At 36.8% G+C, this 27542-nt stretch overlaps 1 protein-coding gene across 2 annotated transcripts in view; it reads left to right on the top strand.

Moving 5' to 3' along the window:
* DNAJC15 (DnaJ heat shock protein family (Hsp40) member C15) overlaps window positions 1-27542 on the top strand; it is a 95342-nt gene that overhangs the window by 25131 nt on the left and 42669 nt on the right. For both annotated transcript variants that reach the window (XR_005080043.2, XM_037128534.2), the window contains exon 4: window positions 22431-22507. Coding sequence is in view for 1 of the 2 variants with exons in the window: in XM_037128534.2 (XP_036984429.1) it covers window positions 22431-22507 (77 nt within the window). In the remaining variant the exon portion in view is untranslated. The remainder of the gene's footprint in view (window positions 1-22430; window positions 22508-27542) is intronic.

The raw sequence follows: 27542 nt of genomic DNA, 5'->3' as shown, positions 1-27542 counted from the left end.
TTAAAGGGAGAGAAATGATACATGCCCTTGTTTCTTTATGTCTGGGCCTCAAGTTAACAAATATGACTCTAGATATGTTTTGCCTTGTTTTCACAAAATTCTTGCAGTTTTCAGTGAAATATCTTAGAATATCTTTATCAAATTTTTCTTAAAATGTTATTTGCTTCCTCTACACTTTAACATCATTTTGTTCTTAAATCTCATTTTTCTTTTTCTCATACATTTTTTTCCACTTCGCTGGAATACTGCCTAGAGTAATTTTTTATATAGGATATATGGATGATAAACACTTTAAGTTCTTTGTTAAATAATTTGTATTCTTTAACTGTTAATTATCATTTGAGCTGCTGGCTCTTTGGAATCTGGTGGAACCAGCATTAGAGAAGTACAGTCATCTCTGCTCAGACTGAATCTCCGTGCCCTTCTGTATCCTTTCTTGCATATTCACAGCCAGATTTTTTTTGGTACTACCAGACTCTCAGCCAGATTTCCTGGTGTTCTTATTTCTTTGTATGCAGCCTCTTTTAATTTTTTTGTTGTTGTTGCTTGTGCTTTCAGTTTTAGGTTTTGGTGATTTTTGTTTCTTTAGTTCTGAAAATTTGTAGGATTTTCTCTTTATTTTTGATGTTCTGATATTTCACAGAAATTCTTAGTGAGCCTTAACTCTATGAAATTATCTCTTTATGTTTTTCCTTTAATGATTTTCTTAAGTTTGTTTTTATAGTATTTTTTCCATTACTATTTATCTCCCTTATGCCCTCTTCCACCTCCACCTACCCCTGTCCTCCTGCAGTCCCCACACTGTTGTCTGTGTCCATGAGTCCTTCTTCTTTTTCTCAATTTCTCCACCCACTATCCCCTTCCCCAGAGTCGTTAGCCTGCTCTCTATCTATTTTGCTTGTTAGTTCAGTTTGTTCATTGGATTCCACATATGAGTGAAATATACAGTATTTGTCTTTCTCTGATTGGCTTATTTCACTTAGCATACTGTTCTCCAGGTCTGTCCATGCTGTTGCAAAGGGTAAAATTTTTCTTCTCTTTTATGGATGTTTAGTATTCCATTGCATGAATGTACCATAGATGTTGTCTTCCACTGTGTTTCTTCTCTGGTCCTAGAATTCTTTATTACAAAGATATTGGGCCCCTAAGTCTATCCCTTATGTTTCTTAACATTTTATATCTTCTTTTCTATCTCCTTTATCTTTCCATTCTACATTCCACAGTATTTCCAGAGGTTATTTTCCAGATCACCAGTTTGGCCCTTAGAAATGGTCTAAATGGTTATTCAGTCTATCTACTAAATTTTTTACATCAATAATTTTTTTTTTAATATTTTATTTATTTATTTTTCGAGAGAGGGGAAGGGAAGGAGAAAGAGTGGGAGAGAAATATCAATGTATGGTTGCCTCTCATGCGTCCTCTGCTGGGAACTGGCCTGCAACCCAGGCATGTGCCCTGACTGGAAATCGAACCTCGATACTCTGGTTCGCAGGCCCGCGCTCAATCCACTGAGCTACGCCAGCCAGGGCAATAATTTTTAATATTCAAGAGTTTTTCTTATTTCTTTCTCATAGCAACTTATTCTTTCATGGATGTGTTATTTATTTGAATATCTCTGAAGACATTAATTCAAACTTTAAGTTCTCTTCTGTTTCCTAATTTATCTCCTTCCTTCAAAGTCAGTGGTTAATTGTTTATCTTTTATCCCAGAAAGATATATTTATTGCATATTATTAGTGATCATAGTTTATAGCAGAATTTAATGTGTATATTTTTCACAAACATAAAATGGAAATAAAGACATCTATCAGATTTATATGGTGAACCAAAGTCCTGGTTTCTGGAATTCAGTAGTCAATCATTCTGGTCCAGGGTCATCAGTACATGATTTACAATAGTTGAGGATTTTGTCATTAATTGGAACAAAATCTTTATATGTGACAGTTGTTTCCTATATAGAACCCTTTTGAGGACTCTATTATTTCATTCTTTTGCTCTAATTCACCAGTTGGCTTGGGGATTTTATTTGTTGAGACACCTTTTTGTTCTCTTTCATCACCTAATGGCTCATTTTTCCAGCCAAAGAATAACAAGAAGCCCAACATGGTCTAAGTACCCAATGTGTATGTAGGTCACAGACGTCTGCCAGTACCCAGACGTGGCCTGGTTTAACACATGGCCTGATTGTTCATGTTGGTTCTATTCCCTTCCCAACCACCACCACCATGATACTGGATTTATTTAAATGTCTGATGATCTTTGGTTTTTGATTTATGTTTATGAGGACCAAGTTGATTAATATGCATGTCATTCCTCAGCAGTTTGATAGGCTTGCTTCAACACTTTAATTGAATGAGAGGATTTACAATGCTGTGTGGATACATAGATGGGCTGTGTCAGTAACTATGTCTTTCAGAGCAAGGAGCCCAGAGGCAGGCTTGGGACCAGAATCCAGGAGCAGAGTACTTGGTTGTCACCCTCACCAGCCTTCTGAGTTATGGAATGTGATCTGTTAGTATTCTTTGTTTCTTTTGGGACCTGTGCCACCTGCAGTAAGATGCATCACAGGCATATGATTCTGTTTAAACATCGAAGTACACGGACTCGATAGAATTTCCAGTTACGTTGGATATGGGTGTGAAAGTAGGAAGAACGTTGAAAGAAAGAAAGGTGGAAATAAATTAGGATTAGATCAAACTTTTGTGAGATAATTTTTAAGAAAAAAACAAATTAAATGCAAAAGTATTTCTTTAGACTGAGAAAAGAAAGTACAACAAACTACAAATTTTAAAAAACTGCCAGATACTATGAACATTACCAAAATTTAAAAAAATGATGATATACTATTTTTAACCAATCTACCTCTTGAAATATTTTGGCAGATAATTCTCTGATATTGATTTTTATAAGATAATGATTTTATAAGATAATTTTGTATATAAAGAAAAGAAAGATAATTCAGTTGTTTAACATGGTTGATCTTTTATTTGTTTTGATTATTTAGAACTTGGATATATAAACCATGTGACATTACACATGGACTTATTACTTGTAATAAAGTTTCATACTTGTAGTCTACATAAAATTTCTGATAAATTCTATTTCATTATTCATTTATGACTGTATGTGTTGCATTATTGAATATCTGTAGCAAGACAGATTTTTTTTCTTTTTTTTTTTTAAGATTTTATTTATTTATCTGTAGAGGGGAAGGGAAGGAGAGAGGAAGAGAAACATCAATGTGCGGTTGCCTTTTTGTGTATCCCCTGCTGGGAACTGGCCTGCAGGGAACCCGGCCTGCAACCCAGGCATGTGCCCTGACTGGGAATTGAACCGCAATCGTGTGGTTCGCAGGCCCGTGCTCAATCCACTGAGCTACGCCAGCCAGGGCTAAGACAGAATTTCTAATTTGAGTAAGCACCATTATGTCTCAAATGTTCCAATATTTAGCTAAATAAATATTAAATATTACACACACACACACACACACAAACCATGAGGGTTAAAGCAGTATGTGGTAAGCTCCTTATGATCTGTATTGATAGAATTAGGAATGGTCTATCTCTGCTGTTCTGCTTTAATTAAGTACCCTGATACTATTTTTTCTGTTAACTCAATTCAATGTTTTTTCCCTTGATTTCTGAGAAGTGTATCTTTCTTTCCTCTGGTGGTTGGGGCAGCTATGACTTTTCTGTATGTGTAATCTTATGTTTTTAGTCTTCCGGGGTTTCTCTAAACTTTCTGGTTTGCTACTCACTCCATTTCTTGTTTTCTAGGCCTATTATGGATTTTTATTGTTGAAAATATTGTTTAAAACAAAATATGTAAAAAGTAAAAGAAATTATTGTTTTCTCATTTCAAGGTCATTTTGGAAAACAAAAGACCTTTATTATTTAGTCTGTTGTTTTGAACCAGTCCCCTTTTGCTTGCTTTTTAAAGTGTTAATGTATATTATTGACTCAGCTAATGTCTCATTACTCCTAATGTTTTTCCTGGGGGAAAAACCCAAGTCATTTATCTTCTTTCGAGGCTTTTATTTTCCTTTATGTGAATTTTGTCCTTTTACTTGAATATAGTATTTTTTTAATTAAACTTCTATTGTTTATGGTTAAGGGAAATTTATGGAAATAACATTAATTAGAATCATCCTTTTGTGGCTCTATAAATCAAATAGATTATTATATATAATAAAAATTACAGTTTATGGTAAATGTATTTCTTCTCATAAGACTGTAATGATATAGTCCTCTGGTTGTCTGGTGGGACTTTCATATTTCAAACTACTGACTGAGTAAATTAGCTAATGACTTTTGTGTAACTTGGTTCATTTCATATACATATCCTTTGATAACATGACAATAAGATTTAATGCTAATTTTAGGAGGAAAATGATTTTGAATTCTGTTGTATATATATATATACGGGGATGGGTAAAAATAGGTTTACAGTTATGAGTGTGCAAAACACAGAGTTTGTTCTTATATCATTCTTTTATTATATATTTTCCATATGAACAACTGTAAACCTGCTTTTGCCCACCCCTGTATATACATTATGAATAGAAAATACAAATATAAACACGATCCACATACATGCTGTCCACAAGAGACCCACAAAACAAAAGATCTATACAGGCTGAAAGTGAAAGGATAGAAAAAAGTACTGCAAGCAAATGGGCCTGAAAGATATGCTGGGTCAGAATACTTATATCAGACAAAATAGACATCAAAACAAAGGCCATAACAAGAGACAAAGAAGGTAGCTATACAATACTTAAGGGAGTTATTCAACAAGAGGATACCTTTATAAACATATATGCACCCAACATAAGAGCACCTAATATATAAGGGAAATCTTGGAGAACTTAAAGAAGGAAATTGACAGCAATATACAATCATCGTAGGGGATTTTAACACGCCTTTGTCAACAATAGGTAGATCTTCTAAAGAATCAACAAGGATCTTGTGGCACTGAATGACATGCTAGATCAAATAGGCTTAACTGATATATACAGAACTTTTCACCTCAAAGAAGCAAAGTATACATTCTTTTCAAATGCACACGTATCATCTTTAAAGATAGACTACATGGTAAGACACAAATCAAGCCTTAACAAATCCAAGAAAATTGAAATCATATCACTCATCTTAGATCTCCATGGCTTGAAACTAGAAACCAACTGCAAGGAAAAAAACTCAAAAACCTTCAAATACATGGAGACTGAATAACATATTATTAAATAATGAGTGGATTAACAATGAGATCAAGAAAGAAGTCACAGAGTATCTAGAAAAAAAGAACAACAATAGGGGATGCTGGGAAGATGGCGACGGAGTAGGATGGAGCGGATTCTACCTCCTGTACTCGTGGGTGAAAATCCTGGCTGATCTACAGAGAAACAGCACAATAAACCATCAGTTACCCAGCATTTATGAAATTAAAAGACCAGAGACTGTGACCGACGCTGAAACACCAGACAGCGGCAGAGTAAGCTACGGGAGCCGGGACACATGTGGCCCCTGTGCCGCTGCCATAGTGAAGAAACTGGGAGCCAAGGAGTCAGGTATGGAGCCTGGATACTAGAGGCCCCTGTGCCGCTGCCTTAGCAATGGGCCTGTGGGTGGGGGAGCCAGCTACGGGACCACAGCCCCTGTGACGGGCCTGGTCACCAGAGGAGTCGGCTATGGGAGCCCAGACACTCAGCAGTGGTAGGCGACCAGCGTGGGGACCAGCTCAAGGACCAGCACGAGAGTAGGTGGAGATGGAGAACATCAAGATACCTGAAGGAGTCCGCACCACTGAAATCCACAGGTATTACACCACAGAAGTTCACACCATAAACCTAGGGAGTCAGAATAGATTAATTTTAGAAGCTGAGTCTAACAAGAAGAGTCTCACAAAAAATGGGAAGACAAAGAAATAATCTCCAAATGAAAGAAAAAAGACAAACTTCAGAAACAATGTTAGATGAAATAGAGGCTAATCAACTATCAGATATTGAATTCAAAGCACTAGTTATTACGAAGTTCAAAGAGTTCACAATCAGCTACCAGAAACTACAGGGGAACTACAATGATCTCTCTGCAAACTACATCAACATGAAAAAGGAAATAGAAAGTATCAGCAAGGGCCAAGAGGAAATGAAGAATGCAATGGCGTATTTAACAGACATAGAACAAACACTTCAAAAATTTATATGGAATCATAAACGAGCCCGAATAGCAGCTGCTCTTTTGAGAAAGAAGAACAAAGTAGGAGGGATCACAATACCTGATATCAAACTGTATTACAAAGCCACTGTAAACAAAACAGCCTGGTACTGTCATAAAAACAGGCACATAGACCAATGGAACAAAACAGAGAGCCCAGAAATCAACCCAACCCTCTACAGTCAATTAATATTCGACAAAGGGGGCAGTAACATAAAATGGAGTAAAGATAGCCTCTTCAGCAAATGGTGTTGGGAGAACTGGACAGCTACATGCAAAAAAATGAAACTTGAGCACCAACTTACACCATACACCAAAAGAAATTCAAGGTGGATAAAAGACTTAAATATAAGCCATGACACCATTAAAGTCCTAGAGGAGAACATTGGCAAGAAAATCTCAGATATTCCACGCAGCAACATTTTTACGGATATGTGCCCTAGAGCAAGGAATATAAAGGAAAGAATAAACAAATGGGATCTCATCAAAATAAAAAGCTTCTGCATGGCTAAAGAAAACAGTATTAAATTAAAAAGACAACCAACTGTATGGGAAAACATATTTGCCAATGATACCTCAGACAAAGGTTTAATCTCCAAAATATACAAAGAACTTACACGACTCCACTCTAGGAAGACATCGAACCCAATTAAAAAATGGGAAAAGGACTTGAACAGACACTTCTCTAAAGAGGACATACAGAATATCCAGAGACACATGAAGAGATGCTCAATATCGTTAGCTATCAGAGAGATGCAAATTAAAACCACAATGAGATACCACTTTACACCGGTCAGGATGGCTATAATAGACAAAGCAACAAACAACAAATGTTGGAGAGGGTGTGGGGAAAAGGGGACCTTAGTTCACTGTTGGTGGGATTGCAGACTGATATAACCATTATGGAAAACAGTATGGAATTTTCTCGGAAAAGTAAAAATTGACGTGCCCTTTGACCCAGCAATTCCACTGCTAGGATTATACCCCAAGAATCCAAAAACATCAATTTCAAAGAACCTATGCACCACAATGTTCATAGCAGCACAATTTACAATAGCCAAGAGTTGGAAGCAACCTAGGTGCCCATCAGTAAATGAATGGATCAAAAAATTGTGGTACATATACACCATGGAATTCTATGCAGCAGAGAGAAAGAAGGAGCTACTACCTTTTGCAACAACATGGATGGAACTGGAAAGGATTATGCTGAGTGAAATAAGCCAGGGGTTGAAAGACAAATACCATATGATCTCACCTTTGACAGGAAGCTAAAGAATAAAACAAACAAGCAAACAGAATAAAAACAAAGACGCTGAAATAGAGAACAAGTGGGCAGCGACCAGAGGGGAGAGGGAAGGGAACTTAAGGGGAAAAAGGGGGAGGGATTTTGAGGAACAAGTATGAAAGACACAGAGATGAGGACTGGGGGGGGGGGAATGGGAGGAAGGGGGGAGACCGGGCAGGGGGGTGGGGTGGGATGGGAGAAATAGAGAAAAAAAAATGTACTTGAAAAGTAACTAAATAAAAATTTAAAAAAAAAGATGCAACTTCTGAATTAAAAAAACACAGTAGAAAGCATTAAAAATAGGGTAGATAAGACAGAGGATAGGGTTAGTGAGTTGGAGGACAAAGTAGAAAGCATCTCACAGAAAGAACAAGAAAGGGAAAAGAGGCTCGGAAAGAATGAAGAGGGATTAAGAGAAATGCAAGACAATATGAAACGTAATAATATCCGAATAATAGGAATACCAGAAGGAGAAGAATAACAAGGGATAAAAAACATATTTGAAAGAGTAATGAGAGAAAATTTCCATAATTGATGAGAGAAAAAGACACAAATCCAGGAATCACAGAGAGACCCAAAAGAGGAACCAAAAGAGGCCCACTTCAAGACACATTATCATTAAGATGGCAAAATTCCAAGATAAAGAGAGAATCTTAAAGGCAGCAAGGGAGAAAAAAGAAGTAACATACAAGGTAGCCCCAATAAGGTTAGCTACTGACCTCTCAATAAAAACACTCCAAGCAAGAAGAGAATGGCAAGAAATATTCCAAGTAATGAGAACCAGAGGCCTACACCCAAGGCTACTTTACCCAGCAAGGCTCTCAATCAAGATAGAAGGCCAAATAAAGAGCTTCCAAGACAAAAGAAGTCTAAAAGAATACGCCTCCACCAAACCAGCTCTACAATACTAGAAGGACAGCTTTAAGGAAAGGAAGGAAAAGAGGGAGACAGAGAGGAACACAGGTACAAAGATGGCAATGAATAAGTACCTATCAATAATAACCTTAAACGTAAATGGATTAAATGCTCCAATCAAAAGACACAGAATAGCTCAATGGATAAGAAAGCATGACCCACACATATGCTGCCTACAAGAGACCCACCTCAGGACAAAAGACCATCACAGACTAAAAGTGAAAGGCTGGAAACAAGTTTTCCAAGCAAACAGACAAGAAAAAAAAGCTGGGGTAGCAATCTCATATCAGACAAAATAGACTTCAAAAAAAGGGCCATAAAGAGAGACCCAGAAGGTCACTTCATTATACTCAAGGGAAGAATCCACCAACAAGACATTACCATCATAAATATATATGAACCAAACATAGGGGCACCCAAATATATCAAGAAAATGTTAGGGGACTTCAAAAAAGATGTTGACAGCAACACAATTATAGTAGGGGATTTTAACACCCCACTATCAAAAATGGACAGATCTTCCAAATGGACAAAATATCAACAAAGATATTGTGGCATTAAACAACAGCCAAGATGAAATGGACTTAACTGATATATATAGAGCCCTTCATCCCAAAGAAGTCAAATACACATTCTTTTCAAATGCACTTGGAACATTTTTAAAAAATAGACCACATGATAGGACACAAAACAAGTCTCAAAAAATTCAAGAAAATTGAAATCATACCAAGCATTTCTCTGACCACAAGGGACTGAAATTGGAAACCAACCCTAAAGAAAAAAACCCAAAGCACCCAAAATCATGCAGGCTGAATGGTATGCTGTTAAACAATGAATGGGTCAAGAATGAAATTAGGGAAGAAATTAAAACATTTCTGGAAACAAATGAAAACGATCTCACAACAACCCAAAACTTATGGGACACAGCCAAGGCAGTTCTGAGAGGAAAGTTTATAGCAATACAGGCCTACCTGAAGAAGATAGAAACGTTTCAAAGAAACAATCTAACCATACACTTACAAGAACTCCAAGAACAACAACAAAGATAGCCCAGAGCAAGCTGAAGGAAGGAAATAACCAAGATCTGAGCAGAATTAAATGACATAGAGACTAAAAGCACAATTCTAAGGATCAGTGTATCCAGGAGTCGGTTCTTTGAGAAGATAAACAAAATAGACAGGCCTTTAAGTAGGCTCATCAAGAAAAGAAGGGAATGGACACAAATAAACACAATCAGAAATGAAAGAGGAGAGATTACAACTGATACCACAGAAATAGTAAGGATTGTAAGAAATTACTATGAAGAACTGTATGCCAAGAAATTTGAAAACCTAGGGGAAATGGACACGTTTCTAGAAAAATACAATCTTCCAAAACTCAGTGAAAAAGGAGCAGAAAATCTAAATACACCAATAACAGCAAAAGAAATTGAAGCAGTAATCAAAAAACTCCCATCACACAAAAGCCCCAGACCAGATGGTTTCACAGGAGAATGCTACAAAGCATTTAAGGAAGAGCTAACCCCTATTCTCCACAGACTATTCCAAAAAATCCAGAAGGATGGAAAACTCCCCAATTCTTTTTATGAAGCCAGCATCATCCTAATTCCAAAACCAGATAGAGACACAACAAAGAAAGAAAACTTCAGGCCAATATCACTGATGAACATAGATGCTAAAATCCTCAACAAAATATTGGCAAATCACATCCAACAATATTTCAAAAAGGTAATACACCATGACCTAGTGGGATTCATCCCAGGGATGCAAGGATGGTTCAATATTTGCAAATCAGTAAATGTAATACATCACATAAACAAAAGCAAAGACAAAAACCACATGATCATATCAATAGATGGGGAAAAAGCTTTTGATAAGATACAACACCCATTTGAGATAAAAACACTTAGCAAAGTGGAAATAGAGGGAGCATTCTTCAATATACTAAAGGCCATATATGAGAGACCTACAGCCAACATCATACTCAATGGGCAAAATCTAAAAGCTTACCACTAAGATCAGGAACAAGACAAGGATGTCCACTTTCACCACTTCTATTCAATATAGTTTTGGAAGTTTTAGCCACAGCGATCAGGCAAGAAAAGGAAATAAAAGGCATCCAAATAGGAAAGAAGGAAACAAAACTGTCATTGTTAGCAGATGACATGATAGTGTACATGGATAATCCTATAGACTCTACCCAAAAACTGCTTGAACTAATTAATGAATTTGGCAAAACAGCGGGTTACAAAGTCAATATCTGGAAATCAAAGGCATTTTTGTGTACCAACAATGAATCAGCAGAAGCAGAAATGAAGAAAAAATTCCATTAGATATAGCAAAAAGAAAAATAAAATATCTGGGAATAAACCTAACCAAGGAGGTAAAAGGCCTGTATGCAGAAAACTACACAGTCCTGAAGAAAGAAATGAAGGAAGACACAAACAAATGGAAACATATACCTTGTTCATGGATAGGAAGAATTAACATCATCAAAATGTCCATACTACCCAAAGCAATTTACAGATTCAGTGCAATACCTATTAAAGTACCAATGGCATATTTCACAGACATAGAACAAACACTTCAAAAATTTATATGGAACCATAAACAACCCCAAATATCAGCTGCTATTTTGAGAAAGAAGAACAAAGTAGAAGGAATCACAGTACCTGATATCAAATTGTATTACAAGGCCACTGTAATGAAAACAGCCTGGTACTTGCATAAAAACAGGAACATAGACCAATTGAACAGAATGGAGAGCCCAGAAATAAACCCAACTCTCTACAGTCAGTATTCTACAAAGGGGACAATGACATAGAATGGAGTAAAGATTTCCTCTTCAACAAATGGTGTTGGGAGAACTGGACAGCTATGTGCAAAAAAACGAAACTTGAGCACCAACTTACACCATACACTACAATAAATTCAAGGTGGATAAAAGACTTAAATATAAGCCTTGAAACCATTAAAGTCCTAGAGGAGAACATTGGCAGGAAAATCTCAGATAATTCATGCAGCAACATTTTTACTGATATGTCCCCTAGAGCAAGGAATATAAAGGAAAGAATAAACAAATGGGATCTCATCAAAATAAAAAGCTTCTGCATGGCTAAAGAAAACAGTATTAAATTAAAAAGCCAACCAACTGTATGGGAAAACATATTTGCCAATGATACCTCATACAAAGGTTTAATCTCCAAAATATACAAAGATCTTACACAACTCCAATCTAAGAAGACATCGAACCCAATTAAAAAATGGGAAAGGACTTGAACAGACACTTCTCCAAGAAGGACATACAGAATATCCAGAGACACATGAAGAGATGCTCAATATCGTTAGCTATCAGAGAGATGCAAATTAAAACCACAATGAGATACCACCACTTTACACCAGTCAGGATGGCTATCATAAACAAAGCAACAAACAACAAATGTTTGAGACGGTGTGGGGAAAAGGAGTCATTAGTTCACTGTTGGTGGGATTGCAGACTGATACAACCATTATGGAAAACAGTATGGAATTTTCTCAGAAAAATAAAAATTGACCTGCCTTTTGATCCAGCAATTCCACTGCTAGGATTATATCTTAAGAACCCCAAAACATCAATTTCAAAGAACCTATGCACCACAATGTTCATAGCAGCACAATTCACAATAGCCAAGAGCCTGGAAGCAACCTAGGTGCCCATCAGTAAATGAATGGATCAAAAAATTGTGGTACATATGCAGAATGGAATTCTATGCAGCAGAGAGAAAGAAAGATGGAGCTCCTACCCTTTGCAACAGCATGGATGGAACTGGAAAGCATTATGCTGAGTGAAATAGGCCAGGCATTGAAAGACAAATACCATATGATCTCACCTTTAACAGGAAGCTAAACAATAAAACAGACAAGCAAGCAAAATAAAAACAAAGACACTGAAATAGAGAATAAGGGGACAGCGAGCAGAGGGAGAGGGGAGGGAATTTAAGGGGGAAAATGGGAGGGATTTAGAGAAACAAGTATAAAGGACACATGGAGAAAAACTAAGGGGGGTGGAAATGGGAGGGAGGTGGGGTGCATGGGGTGAGGCGGGCTGGGATGGGAGAAATAAACAATTTACAAAATTGAAAAATAACTACTTGAAAAATAACTAAATAAAAATTTAAAAAATAAAATTTATAAATTAAAATGACAAAGAATAAATCAATAAATGAATCTTTCAACCACACACACAAAAAAAGAAAGAAAAAGAACAACAATACAAAATCTATGGGAAATGGTGAAGGCGGTCCTGAGAGCAGTAAGGCCTACCCAAAGAAGACAGAAAAACTCAAATAAACAACCTAACCCTACATCTAAAAGAACTAGAGGAACAACAATAAACAGCCCAGAGTGAGTAGCAGGAAGAAAATAATCAAGATCAATTAAGTGACAGGGAGACTAAAAGAAAATCCAAAGAATCAATAAACACAGCAGCTTGTTCTTAAAAAGATAAACAAAATCGACAAGCTTTTTACCAGACTCATGAAGAAAGAAAGAGGACCCCAATAAAATTAGAATCAAAAGAGGAGAAGTAACAACTGATACCACATAAATACAAAGGATTGTTAGGAAATTACTAGGAACAACTATATGCCAAGCAACTAGATAACCTAGGTAAAATGGACAAATTTCTGGAAACATACAGTCTCCAAAAACTGAATCAAGAAGAGGGAGAAAGGCTGAATAGACTGATAAAAACTAGCAAATTGAAGCAGTAATCAAAAAACACCCAGCACAGAAGAGCCCTGGACTGGATAGCTTCACAGATGGATTTTATCACACATTCAAAGAGGAAATAACACCTGTCCTTCTCAAACTATTCCAAAAAATTTAAGAAGAGGAAAGATTCCCAAACTTTTTTTATAAGGCCTGTATTATCCTAATTCCAAAACCAGGTAAAGATACAACAAGAAAAGAAAATTACAGGCCAGTATCTCTGATGAACATATGTGATAAAATCTTCAACAAAATATTGGCAAACCACATCCAGCAATACATTAAACAGATCATACACCACAATTAAATGAGATTTAACCCAGGGATGCAAGAATGGCATAACATTCACAAATAAATAAATATAATACTTCACATAAACATAATGAAAGAAAAAAATTACATATCATATCAGTAGATGCTGAAAAACCATTTGATAAAATCCAGCACCATTTGTGATAAACACACTTAACAAAGTGAGAATAGAGAGATCAAACCTCAACTTAATAAAGGCCATATATGAGAAACTTGCTACCAACATTATACTCAATGGACAAAAACTAAAAGCATTTTCCCTAAGGTCAGAAACAAGACAAGGATGCCCACACTCACCACTCGGATTCATCATAGTCCTGGAAGTTGTAGCCACAGCAGTTAGACAAGCAGAAGAAAGAGAAACCATCCAAACTGGAAAGGAGGAAGGAAAACTGTCATTTATAGACAACATGATAGAATACACAAAATACTATAGTCTTCACCAAAAAACTACTTTACCTAATAAGTGAATTTGGCAAGTAGGATACCAAGTCAATATTCAGAAATTGATGGCATTGATGTATATCAAGAATGAAGTATCAAAAAGAGAAATTAAGAAAAAAATCCAATTTATTATGACAACAAGAAAAATAAGGCACCTAGGAATAAATTTAACCAAGGTTTTAAAAGACTTGGAAAATTATAGAATACTGAAGAAAGAAATTGATGAAGACACAAATAAATGGAAGCATATACTGTGTTCATGGATTGGAAGAATTAACGTGATTAAAATATCCATACTACCCAAAGCACTCTATAGATTCAGAGCAATTCCTCTTAAAATACAAATGGCATATTTCACAGATCTAGAACAAATATTTTTTTAATTTTATATGAAACCAAAAAGACCCCGAATAGCCTCAGCAATCCTGAGAAAAAAAGAACAAAGTTGGAGGGACCACAATTCCTGATATTAAACTATTCTATAAGGCCACTGTAATCAAGACAGTTCTGTACTGACAGAAGAACAGACAACATAGATCAATGGAACAGAATAGAGAGCCTAGAAATAAACCCAGGTCTCTATTGTCAAATAATATTCATCAGAGCAGGTATGGGCATACGATGGAGTAAAAACAGTCTCTTCAATAAATAGTGTTGGGAGAGCTGGACTGGTACATGAAAAAAAATGAACCTAGACCACCACCTTATACCATACACCAAAATAAACTCAATATAAGTCATGATATAATAAAAGTCCCATCAGAAAACATAGGCAGTAAAGTTTCAGACATTCCACATAACAATATTTATGCCAATATATCTATCTCCTAGGGCAAGAGAAATAAAGGGAAAAAATAAACACATGGGACTACATCAACTTAAAAAGTTTCTGTGTAGCTAAAGAAACCATCAAAATGAAAAAGGGAACCCACCATATGGGAGATATAACTCATGTACTGATATCAGTTATAATGATATAACTGATAAGAGATTAATATCCGAAATATATAAAGAACTCATATGACTTAATACCATGGAAACAAACAACCCAATTAAGAAATGAGCAAAGGACCTGAATAGGCACTTCTCCAAGGAGAACATACACATGGCCCATAGTCATATGAAAAAATGCTGCACATCATTAGCCATCAAAGAGATACAAGTTAAAACCACAATGAAGTATCATCTCACACCTGTCAGGATGCCATTAATAAATCAAAAACAAGTGCTGGTGAGGATGTGGAGAAAAGGGAATCCTAGTGCACTGTTGGTGGGAATGCAGACTAGTATAGCATCTGTGGGAAATAGTGTGGAATTTTCTTTAAAAATTAAAAATGGAACTGCCTTATGACCCAGCAAGTTCAGTGCTGGTGGTACCATATTTTTCAGACTATAACATGCATCACCCTCAAATTTGGGAGGAAAAGCAGGGGGTCTTATAGTCTGAATGTAGCTTACCTGGCTTGCTGTGTGTTGGGGGGGAGGCACTGGAGTGGGATCACAGCAGGCAGGAGCAGGGTCGCTGCTGCATTTTCCTCCCAAATGGGGGGGGGAGTGTGTCTTGTAGTCCAAAAAATACGGTATACCCTAAGAATCCTGAAACACCAATTCAAAATAATTTATGCACCCCAGTGTTCATAGCAGCGCTGTTTACAATAGTCAACTGTTAGAAACAGCCCAGATGCCCATCAGTGTATGAGTAAATTTAAAAAGTATGATACGTTTACACGGTGGAATACTATGCAGCAGGAAGAAAGAAGGAGTTCCTCCTAACTTTTACTATAGTGTGGATGGAACTGGAGACAATTATGCTAAGTGAAATAAGCCATTTGGCAAAAGACATACCATATGACCTCACTTATCACTGGAATCTAGTGAACAAAATAAACTAATGAGAAAAATAGAACCAGAGACATGGAAATGTAGAACAACTAATAGCTGTAGGAGGGTAAGGGGGAAAATGGTAGAAGGAATCAAATTGGAAGGGATTAGTCAACAAATATGTATGAGTGACTCATGGACATGGACAGTAGAGAAGGGATTGACTATTTGTCAGAGGGGTGGGCTGGGTGGAGGGATGCCAAAGGGGAAAAAATTGGGACAACTGTAATTGAATAAATAATAAAAAAAGTAAAGAAAAATGGAAATAATGTGTAAGAATCAGAGTGTATATCAAATAGCATAATAAAACTAGTAGAATTCCATTATTTGTTGTTGGAAATTTTGTTAGAAAAATATGACCACTTGCTTTGTCTTTTTGATAATATTGCTGTTCCTTATTACAATAATCTCATATTTATGGGTCTAAATATTACCTTTGCCAAAATGGCTCTGCATTGCATTATATTTATATATCCTAATATAATGCAATATTGGTATATTATTTATAAGCTTGAAAGGGCCTTTTATCAATAGTTATATTTTGGGGGGTCAAAGAGTACAGAGTTATAATTTTGTGCTTGCTCATTACACAGATACTAATTTAAATAATAATGTATTTTGGTCTTTGGGCCAAGATGGAGGTGTGGGTAGATACACTGTGACAACCAAGAGAAGAACAACACATTTAAAAACAAAAAACAACCAGAGCTGACAGAAAATTGAACTGTATGGAAGTCTGACAACTGTGGAGTTAAAGAAGAAACACTCATCCAAACTGCTAGGAGGGGCAGACATGCAGCCAGGGCAGAAAGGACTCCGTGGTAAGGTGGTGGCTCCAGCACTGGGGTGGGTGTCTGCTGGCAAAGCAGGCGGTCCCACATTTGCATTGCAGATAAACTGGGAGGAACAACTGGGTAGTGAGACAGACCATACAAGCCACGGTTCCATGATGGGGAAATAAAGCAACAAAACCTCTGACAGAAAAAAAACCTGTGGTGATTGGGTGGCAGGAGAAACTCCCAGCCTCAGAAGAGAATTTGCTGGAGAGACTCACAGGGTCCTAGAACACACAGAACCACCCACCTTGCAATCAGCATCAAAAGGGCCCAGTTTGCTTGTGGTAGCAGAAGTGACTGAAAGCCAGCCAAGAGCTGAGCAAGCAGCATTGTTCCCTCTTGGACCCCTCCTCCACATACAGAGCCACAAAACAGCATCATGGGTTGCCCTGCCCTGGTGAATACCTAAGGCTCCACCCCTTACTATGTAACAGGCTTGTGGAGATAAAAAAAAAAAAAGAAATGGCCCAAAAGAAAGAACAGATCAAAGCTCCAGAAAATACAATTAAGCAATGCAGAGATAGCCAGTCTATCAGCCGCAGAGTTCAGAACACTGGTAGTGAGGGTGCTCACAGAAATGATTGAGTATGGTTGCAAAATAGAGGAAAAAATGAAGGCTATGAAAAGGGAAATACACAGGGAACCAACAGTGACTGGAAGGAAACTGCAACTCACATCAACAGTTTGGAGCAGAAGGAAAAAATAAACATTCAACCAGAACAGAATGAAGAAACAAGAATTCAAAAAAATGAGGAGAGGCTTAGGAACCTCTGGGACATCTTTAAACATTCCAACCTCTGAATAATAGGGGTGTCAGAAGAAGACAAGCAAGAAATGGAAAACTTATTTGAACAAGTAATAAAGGAGAACTTCCCCAATCTGGCAAAAGAAATAGATTTCCAGGAACTCCAGGAAGCTCAGAGAATCTCAAAGAAGTTGGACCCAAGGAAGCATACACCAAGGCACATTATAATTACATTACCCAAGATTAAAGATAAGGAGAGAATCTTAAAAGCAACAAAAAGAGACAGTCACCTACAAAGGAGTTCCCATTAGACTATCAGCTGATTTCTCAAAAGAAATGTTTCAGGCAAGAAGGGGCTGGAAAGAAGTATTCAAAGTCATGAAACACAAGGACCTACGTCCAAGATTACTCTATCCAGAAAAGCTATCATTTAAAATGGAAGGGCAGATAAAGTGCTTTCTGGATAAGGTTAAATTAAGGGAGTTCATCATCACCAAGCCCTTATTATACGAAATGTTAAAGGGACTTATCTAAGAAAAACAAGATGACTAAAAATACGAACATTAAAATGACAACAAACTCACAGCTATTAACAACCAAACCTAAAAAAACAAAAAACAAACTAAGCAAACAACTTTATCAGGAAAAGAATCTCAGAAATGGAGATCATATGGAGGGTTATTGCCAAAGGGTGTCGGGGGAGTGGATGGGAGAGAATGGGGGAAAAGCTACAGGGAATAGGAAGCATAAATGTTAGGTACAAAACAGAAGGCGGGGGGAGGTTAAGAACAGTATAGAAAATGTAGAAGCCACAAAACTTAAATATACAACCCATGAACATGAACTGAGTGGGGAGAATGCAGGTGGGAGGGGTTACAGGGCACAGGTGAATAAAGGGTGGGAAATGGGACAACTTTATTGCATAATCAATCACATTTTTAAAAAAACTAATATATTTTAAGAACTAGTATTTAATCTATTTAAAATTATGTAAAACCTAATTATATAAAACCTAAATATATAGTTTAGAAGGCATGATTTTTTTCTGAAGAAATGTGCTGAGTAACATAAGCAGTTTTTTCCCCTCTGTCTGCTTTTCTGTATAAAGCTCCCAAATATTAAATTTCTACCCTCAAAATGATATACTTATTTTAGGGAGGTTGTAATGATTGTATATATATGGATTGACTTCCTCATAAGTAACTCTGTGTTTTAGGATATGAGCCTCATCCAGATGCTAGCATTCAAGTAACCTTTTCTAAGTTTTTCTTCCTACCTGGGCAAACTGAAAGTATTTAAAAAAAAGCTCAGATAAAATACTTTCTTGTAGGGCTAATAAGTTTTGTGATGATAGTAGGAATGACAGTTCATGAAACATCAAGTTATGTTTATTATGCTGAAAATTTGAAATTTTGGAGCTCCCTAAGGAACTCATCAGACTATCAGGGAGTATGATACACACCTAGGAAAAATTTGGGTCTTCTAAGAGAAACTTTAACACCAGCTGCTGTTTTAAATCCCTTATCCATATATATTTTCTCTGTATCCCTTATTCCTTTATATATTTCCCTGTGTGTATGTGTATGTGTATATATATATATATGTATATGTATATATACACATATAAATTTGTCCATGTAAATATAATTACTTAAATGGTTTGATTCCTTTTTTCCTCTCACTAGTTGGCATTAGGGATTTTTTTCTTCTATTAAATTGTAAATTTTCAACTGAAACTTGGAGTAATATATTTTATTCCTCGCAGTTTATTATATTGATAGATTATTGTCTAGGTGATGAAGGACAGAACTTGGCCTGTCTCATTTAAAAAGTTCCCAGCTAGAATAGTAAGTGCTAGAATGTTTGTTGAATGAATTATTATCAGTTAGAAATTTATAACAGGATGTTCAAAGAGAGCAGCTTATACAAATTGATAGATCTGGCTCCCTGGGACTCTTTTTTTTTTAGATTTTATTTATTTATTTTAGAGAGAGGGAAAGTTAGGGAGAGAGAAGAGAAAGATCAATGTGTGGTTGCCTCTTTGCCCCCAACTGGGGACCTGGCCCTCAACCCAGGCATGTGCCCTGACTGGAAATCAAACCAGTGACCCTTTTCTTAACAGGTTGGCACTCAGTCCATTCAAGGCACACCAGCCAGGGCACAGGACTCATTTTTTTAAAGCTCTGATTAGTTCCTTGTTTTCTTTTATTTAGTCCTTTAAAGAAAATTTGTAAGTAGCCTATGTTACTGTTGAAAGTTTAGAAAGTAAAAATAAACATAAGAAAAAGATTATTTGTAAAACCCCACCACCCCAAAACAATATTTTGGTATATGTACTTTCAGACTTTATTTTATGCAGATGTATACTTTATTCTTCTTAGAAAAATATGGATTCATGTTTTAGGAGAAGTGTTTCATTTCAATAATATAATGTATTTTTTTCTTTCTAAAAACTGAGTTAATGGATCCTGTTTCTCTATTTAGAGATTCTGAAGAGTTCTCTTTACTTGCTGTCTCTCATTCCCTTCCACCTGTTTTCTCATAAAATCACTCTAATCAGACTGTCACTCCCACTCCTGTCAAAGTTTTCTGACTGTGCTAAATCCAGTAGTCAATTCTCAGCTCACTTGATCTATCAGAAGTGTTTGAAACTATTTTTTACTTCGTCATTTTTTGGCTTCTGCTTTTCCTCCTACCTCTCACTGTTGGGTCTTCTCAGTTTCCTTTGTTGATTCCTTTCCATTTCTGTGCCACTAAACATTATAGTTTCTAGGATTCAGTTTTTGGACTTCTTTTCTGTGCTCATGCTTACAATGAGATACATCTCACACCTGTCAGAAAGGCTGTCATCAGTAAGTCAACAAACAAGTGCTGGTGAGGGTGTGGAGAAAGGGGAACCCTTTTGCACTGTTGATGGGAGTGCAGATTGGTGCAGCTACCATGGAAAGCAGTATGGAGACACCTGAAAAAGTTAAAAATGGATAACTTTTGACCCAGCAATCCCAATGCTGGGAATATATCCAAAAGAACCCAAAACACTGATTTGAAAGAACATAAACATCTCTATGATCGTTTCAGCATTATTTACTATTGCCAAGATATGGAAGAAGCCCGAGTGTCCATTAATAGATGAGTGGATAAAACAACTGTGGGACATTTACAAAATGGAATACTACTTAGCTGTAAAAAAAAGAAGACAGTTTTATCCTTTGGGGTCATATGGATGGACATGGAGAACATTATGCTAAGTGAAATGAGCCAGTCAGAGAAACACAAATACCATATGGCTTCCTTCATATGTGAAATCGAATGAACAAACTGAACTAACAAGGAAAATTGGGACAGACTCATTGATGGAGAGCAGGATGACAGCTTGTGGGGGTTGGGAGGTGAGGGAGTGGAGGGATCAAGCAAAAAGGAGAGGACTCGTGGAAATGGACAACAGTGTAATAATTGCTGGGTGGAGGGGTGTATAAGGGGACTAAATGATAATGGAAAAGAAATACAATAAAAAATTAATTTTAAAAAAGAAAGAAAAAAATAGGTGATCCTGTTCAGTCTGATAGGTTTACATACTGTCTTCATACTCATGGCTCTCAAATGTTATTTGTAGGTCAGACTTCTCTTCCATTTTATAGACACTTCAGACTTAATGTAGCCAAAACCATTCTCCTGATATCATTACCCACAACAAACAACTGCTCCTTCTCTAAATCTTTGAGTGGCAGTTTAAGCAGAGACCTTAAAGCCTTTTGTAGTTTAAGTCTCTGGAAAGGCAGATTGAGACAGAGATTAGCAAACTTTTAGTTTATTAGGGAGTATAGGATGAACAGCTCTAGGAGGGAAGAGAAGGACAGAGGATGGGGGGACCACTTAGGCTGCAGTGCAGTCTTAATGAACACCTCAGCCTGTGCCCTGTAGAATTTGGAAGCTCAGATGGCTCATTGTGGTTGTTCCAAGTTAGGGCAAGGAGTCATGAGACTAAATGACATCATCTGGGAAGTGAATAAAGATACGAAGTCCAAGAACAGAGCCATAGATAACCATACTGGCTTAATCACCATGTCAACCAGTTGTAAGAGATTGCCCTGAGAAGGGGCATGAGCTTGACTTTCTTCAGCCAAGGCAATTCCTAAAGAGTTTGATAGCTGAGTGCTGTCGGCCAGTAGCAGCCCATGTCTAAGGAGTAAATCCTTCGCTTCTGAGTGAGAATCTGCAGTGTGTAATGATTACTACATTTCTTTAATTCCTCTCCTTTTCTCATATCCCACCAAACAAATGTTCTATTTTCAAAATACATCCAGAATCTGACCACTTTTCACTTCCTTCTTGACTACCGTGTTGGTCCATACCACCCTCATCTCTTGCCTAGATTGTTGTTATGCTCTCTTAACTAGTCTCCTGCTTCCACTGTTGCATCTTTCTTCTGTTCTGTACATAGTAGTTAAGAGTAATCCTTCCAAAACAAGGTCAAGTTATGTTACTCTTGAACAGGGCTCTGGTTTCTGAGAATAAAATTCTAAATTGTTTCCATTGCTTACAAGGTTCTCCACATTCTGGTTCTAATTACTTCTCTACTACTGTTCTTGCTCATGCCTTTCCAGCCACATTGATTTTTCAATCCAGTTTTCTGGTCTCTGTTGGCCTGCCTATCTACTCTCCTGACATCTTCCCCACTTTGTCAGTTTCTCCTCGTATTTCTTCTTGATCTAGTGGGTTAAAACAATGTTGGTCATATCACATTAATTGACTCGGTCAAGGTATTCCAAATGAGAAAATTACTGCAGGCCTTAGAAAAAGTTCGTCTGTTGCTTTTATTGACCTTATTCTTTTATTTATATCTCAGTGTAGAAATATTATATTTGAAAGTTAAAAAATGTTAATTGTTCATCGTGGTATTAGTAAAGGATCATCTTTTAGTGCTTTCTTTGCCCCTGGAATTTCAAGATGACTTCTAGTAAAATGAATTACTATTACCGCAACTATGTGATGAGATTGAGGTTACGCCACCTCATACATGGAACTAATTATTTCTTGTTCTTTTTACCTGTACAGAGCCTTTCTTCCTATTATAAAGGAGGATTTGAACAGAAAATGAGTAGGCGAGAAGCTAGTCTTATTTTGGGTGTAAGGTAGGTATCCTGCATAAGTATATTGCTCTGTGGCCAAGTTGGTATTGGAAGTGGAGAAAATGTTACAATAAAGTTGTCCATATATTTTGAATTATGAATAGGAGGCAAAGGAGAAAATGTCAACTTTTTACATTTTAAAACCTCATATCTTAGAGAGTATCTCACACCCCCATAAAAAAATCAGGCAAAGTTGTGATGTGTCTTTATTCCTTAACAAGGAGTTATATTCAATGCTAAAGTTTCAAAGCAATTATAATATTCCTTATTGTGACACTGAACTCTTTCTGGATTCAGTTTTATATTTTGATATGTATTATATTTTCAATTATAATATGGGCTTTGTTTCCCAATTCTTTTCTAGTTCTGTAATTTGACATCTAACATATTTTATTATGCTTTCACAGTATGCATTTATTGTCTAACATTAGACAGTATAGGAGAAAGTTAATGATACTATATGATTGTTGTGTGATATCATTTAACACTTAAATTTAATAATTTCCCTACTGTACATTTACCAGTAGCTGCATTCAGGTTTTTATCTGAGGTTCCTTTAGAGCTCATGTAATTTTTGTGGGAGTTGGTTATAGTATATGTCATCTACAACTAAATCCCCTGGTAATGTGATCAACATAATTAAGCAAATAGATCATAAAGTTCTGTATTGGCATAATGTTTTTAAATTTTTATTTATTTTTAGAGGGAGGGAGAAAGAGAGGGAGAGAAACAACAATGTTCGAGGGAAATATTGATTGACTGCCTCTTGCATGCCCCCAGCCCAGGATCTGGCCCACAGCCCAGGCATGTGCCCTGACTGGGAATCGAAGCAGTAACCTTTCAACTTGTAAAATGATGCCCAACCCACTGAGCCATACCAATCAGGCCTATATATATTGGCATAATTTTTAAAATGTCTTACATACTAGCAGATTTTTAAGCCCCATTTATTATTTCTTAAAACTTAGCAAGAAAAAATAAAAAGGGAGAGGGAAAAGAGAAAATGGCTCATTTTAGCTTGGTGCTTTATTTAAATAAAGAAGAGATGATCCCTATCTTAATCTGAAAATAGAAAAAGAAAAATGATTTTAAGGCGGGGAACCAAATTAGTAAGTTACACACATTGCTAACTATTGTTTGCTTTAATATTATTCAGAATAGCCTTGTTAGTTTTTTTAACTTCTATTGGGTCCCCCATAACATCCCATTCATAGTCTTGAAATGTGGATATGAAACACATTATATCCACAGGCCAAGCACTAGGGTTTTTGAGAATATCATTCATATCAGCCACGACACTCATATTAAGACAGATAATTAGGAGTTGACTTAAGGTACATTGAGTACACAGTTATAAAGTTCAGAGCACAGACTCGGATAACTGGTAAATCTGGGTACTAGAACCAGTTTTACCTGCATGCACATACTACCTGCGTGACCTCAGTTTTATTATTTGTAAAATAATCATTTTATAAAATAGAGGTAATATTAATTTCTACTGCATATGACATTCTTAACATCATCTGGCTGTGTAGCTTGGTTGGTTATCTCATCAACCTGATAGGCCACGATTGCAGATTTCATCCTGGGTCAGGACACATACAAAATTCAACCAGTGAATGCATAAATAAGTAGAACAACAAATCACTGTCTCTCTGTCTCTCTCCCTTCCTCTCTCTAAAATCAATAAATAAAAATTTAAAAAATTCTTGACATAAACATGGCACTTATTAACTACTCAATAAATGCCATGTAAACAAAAACAGATTCTTACTCTATTGCTGAGGCACTGCATTGTATGATATTGGTGAAGTTATTTTTAGCTTTTCTGCACTTCTGTCTCTTTAATTTTGAATTGGAGTTAATAATATGTAGCCTTATTGGAATAATAAAATTGATAGGCCAATACCTTTTTATGAAAGTGCCTATGAAATAATAGGTGCTGAATAAATGTTGGTTCCTCTTTCTCCCCATCTTCATCATGAATGCAGAAGCTAAATATTTGCTCTTAACCCATTAAATAGGTTAAAACTAATTTGCTTTCCTCTAGCCTCTTCTTTCATTTGGGTAATGTTGATTTTTGAGGAGATTCTTCAAGATGTCAATAACTGTTGTGGTTCCGTATTCTGTGGTTAGTGAATCTAAACTACTTACACTATAGAACAAGTAGATAAAGGTAATATGGAGCAGACTCTTGATTTACTTAAAAAATACTTTGTGTGCTACTAAATGATTCTATATTGTACATTCTTACAAAGCCTAAAATATTTTAATGTCCAGGAAAATTATTATACCTGATACTTTCTGAAATGGTGCACATTTGTGACTTTCAAACCTTCTACAAGCTTCTGTGGAACTCTATTTAAATGTTACTCAAAAGACCCAACAGTAAAAAGGATGAGTTCCAGGGAGCACAATTTGAAATGGCTAATCGAGGCAACATGCTACTTAAAACTACATTTTCAGTTTCATGGTGAAATTATCTACTCTGGAAATAAATTAGAACTATGTTTAATTTTTATATTATATTTAAGAACTAGGATTCTCCCATCTTGTGTAATCTTTACAACAGGTAAATGTATTAAAATATATTAAGGTCTAAGGGACTTAAAGAAAAGGGGACAAACTCTGTAGGCAAATGACAGTACTTTATCCCCACAGCTGATCACTAGGAGTCTTACAATTTTTTCTTAAAGGTAGAATTTTTTAAATTTATTATTTTTGTTTTTATTGTTCATTGTTGTTTTTAAATATATTTTATTGATTGTGCCATTACACTTGTTCCATTTTCCCCCCTTTATTTCCCCTCTGCCCTGCACAACCCCTCCTACCCACATTCCCTCTTTAGTTCATGTCCATGGGTTGTACATATAAGTTCTTTGGCTTCTATATTTCCTATACTACTCTTAACCTTACCCTGTCTATTTTCTACCTACCATTCATTTATGCTACTTTTTCCTGTTCTCTCCCCCTCCTATTCCTCCACTGATAACCCTCCATGTGATCTCCATTTCTGAGATTCTTTTCCTGATAAAGTTGTTTGCTTAGTTTGTTTTTTGTTTTTTTAGGTTTGGTTGTTAATAGCTGTGAGTTTGTTGTCATTTTAATGTTCATATTTTTGGTCATCTTCTTTTGCTTAGATAAGTCCCTTTAACATTTCGTATAATAAGGGCTTGGTGATGATGAACTCCCTTAATTTAACCTTATCCAGAAAGCACTTTATCTGCCCTTCCATTTTAAATGATAGCTTTTCTGGATAGAGTAATCTTGGACGTAGGTCCTTGTGTTTCATGACTTTGAATACTTCTTTCCAGCCCCTTCTTGCCTGAAACATTTCTTTTGAGAAATCAGCTGATAGTCTAATGGGAACTCCTTTGTAGGTGACTGTCTCTTTTTGTTGCTTTTAAAATTCTCTCCTTATCTTTAATCTTGGGTAATGTAATTATGATGTACCTTGGTGTGTGCTTCCTTGGGTCCAACTTCTCTGGTAGACCCTGAGCTTCCTGCACTCCCTGAAAGTCTGTTTCTTTTTCCAGATTGGGGGAGTTCTCCTTCCTTATTTGTTCAAGTTTTCAATTTCTTGCTTGTCCTCTTCTTCTTCTGACACCCCTATTATTCGGATGTTGGAACATTTAAAGATGTCCCAGAGGTTCCTAAGCCTCTCCTCATTTTTTTTTTTGAATGTTTGCTTCTTCATTCTGTTCCTGGCTGAATGTGTATTTCTTCCTTCTGCTCCAAACTGTTGATTTGCATCCTGGTTTCCTTCCTTTCATTGTTGCTTCCCTGTGGCTTTTTCTTTATTTCACATAATGCAACCTTCTTGCTGGGTCTTTTTTTATGCCATTGAAGTACCCAGAGAGTTCCTCGAGCATCCTGATGATAACCAGTGTTTCGAACTGTGCATCTGATAGGTTGACTATTTCTTTGTCGCATAATTGTATTTTTTTCTGGAGTTTTGATCTGTTCTTTCTTTTGGGCCATTTTTTTAGTCTCAGCATGCCTGATACATAGTAATGGGCAGAGCCCTAGGTGTTCACCAGGTTGGAGCCACCCACATTGCTGCATTGTGACACTTTATGTGGGGGAGAGGTCTGAGGGAACAGTGCAGTTTACTGTGCTCTCTGCCAGTTTTCAGTTACTTCCTCACTACCCACAAGCAAACTGGGCCCTTCTAGTGCTGATTCCTGTGTGGGTGGTTTTGTGTATGTTCTAGGACCCTGTGGGTCTCTCCGACAAACTCTCCTGTGGGTCTGGGAGTTTCACCTGCTGCCACCTCAACCCCCACAGGTGTTTTCAGTCAGAGGTTTTGAGGCTTTATTTCCCCACACTGGAACCCTGGGTTTCGTGGTCTGTCTTGATCCCCAGTTGTTCCTCCGGATTGATCTGCATGCAAATGTGGGACCACCTAGTCCTCCAGCTGCTGCTTTGCCCCCCCTGGACTTCCAGCACGGCCTTGCCTTGAGTACTTTTCACCTGTCTCTCCACCTGGCTGCCTGTCTCCACCTCCTACTACCAGTCTGGATAAACAAACCTTCTTCTTTATCTCCTTGGTTGTTATACTTCCATACAGTTTGATTTTCTGTCAGCTCCATTTTTTGTTTTCTATTTGTTGTTACCTTTTTGGTTGGGGGAGGAGGCACAGTATGTCTACCTACGCCTCCATCTTGGCCAGAAGTCCAAGGTAGAATATTTTGAGTGGGCATACTTGTGCAAAAGAACTTTTCACTACCTTCAATCTAGTTCAGTTGTTGGCAGATCTCAAGGTATGTAATACTTAGGGAGTTTTATATACAAAACCATGTGCATTGTTACTTATAGGCAATGCAAGTGATTTTCAAGGATAATCTTTTTTTTTAAGATTTTATTTATCTTTAGAGGAGAAGGAGAGAGGGAGAGAAACATCAATGTATGGTTGCCTCTAGTGCGTCCGCTGCTGGGAACTGGCCTGCAGGGAACCAGCCTGCAACCCCGGCATGTGCCCTGACCGGGAATCGAACCGGGATCCTCTGGTTTGCAGTCGTGCACTCAATTCACTGAG

This window comes from Artibeus jamaicensis, unplaced genomic scaffold, assembly GCF_021234435.1.
Source record: "Artibeus jamaicensis isolate MK-2021 breed Jamaican fruit bat unplaced genomic scaffold, CSHL_Jam_final contig_414, whole genome shotgun sequence".
NCBI classification, from domain to species: Eukaryota; Metazoa; Chordata; class Mammalia; order Chiroptera; family Phyllostomidae; genus Artibeus; species Artibeus jamaicensis.
The sequence above is the reverse complement of the archived record's forward strand: the minus strand, read 5'-3'. Positions and strand labels throughout refer to the sequence as shown.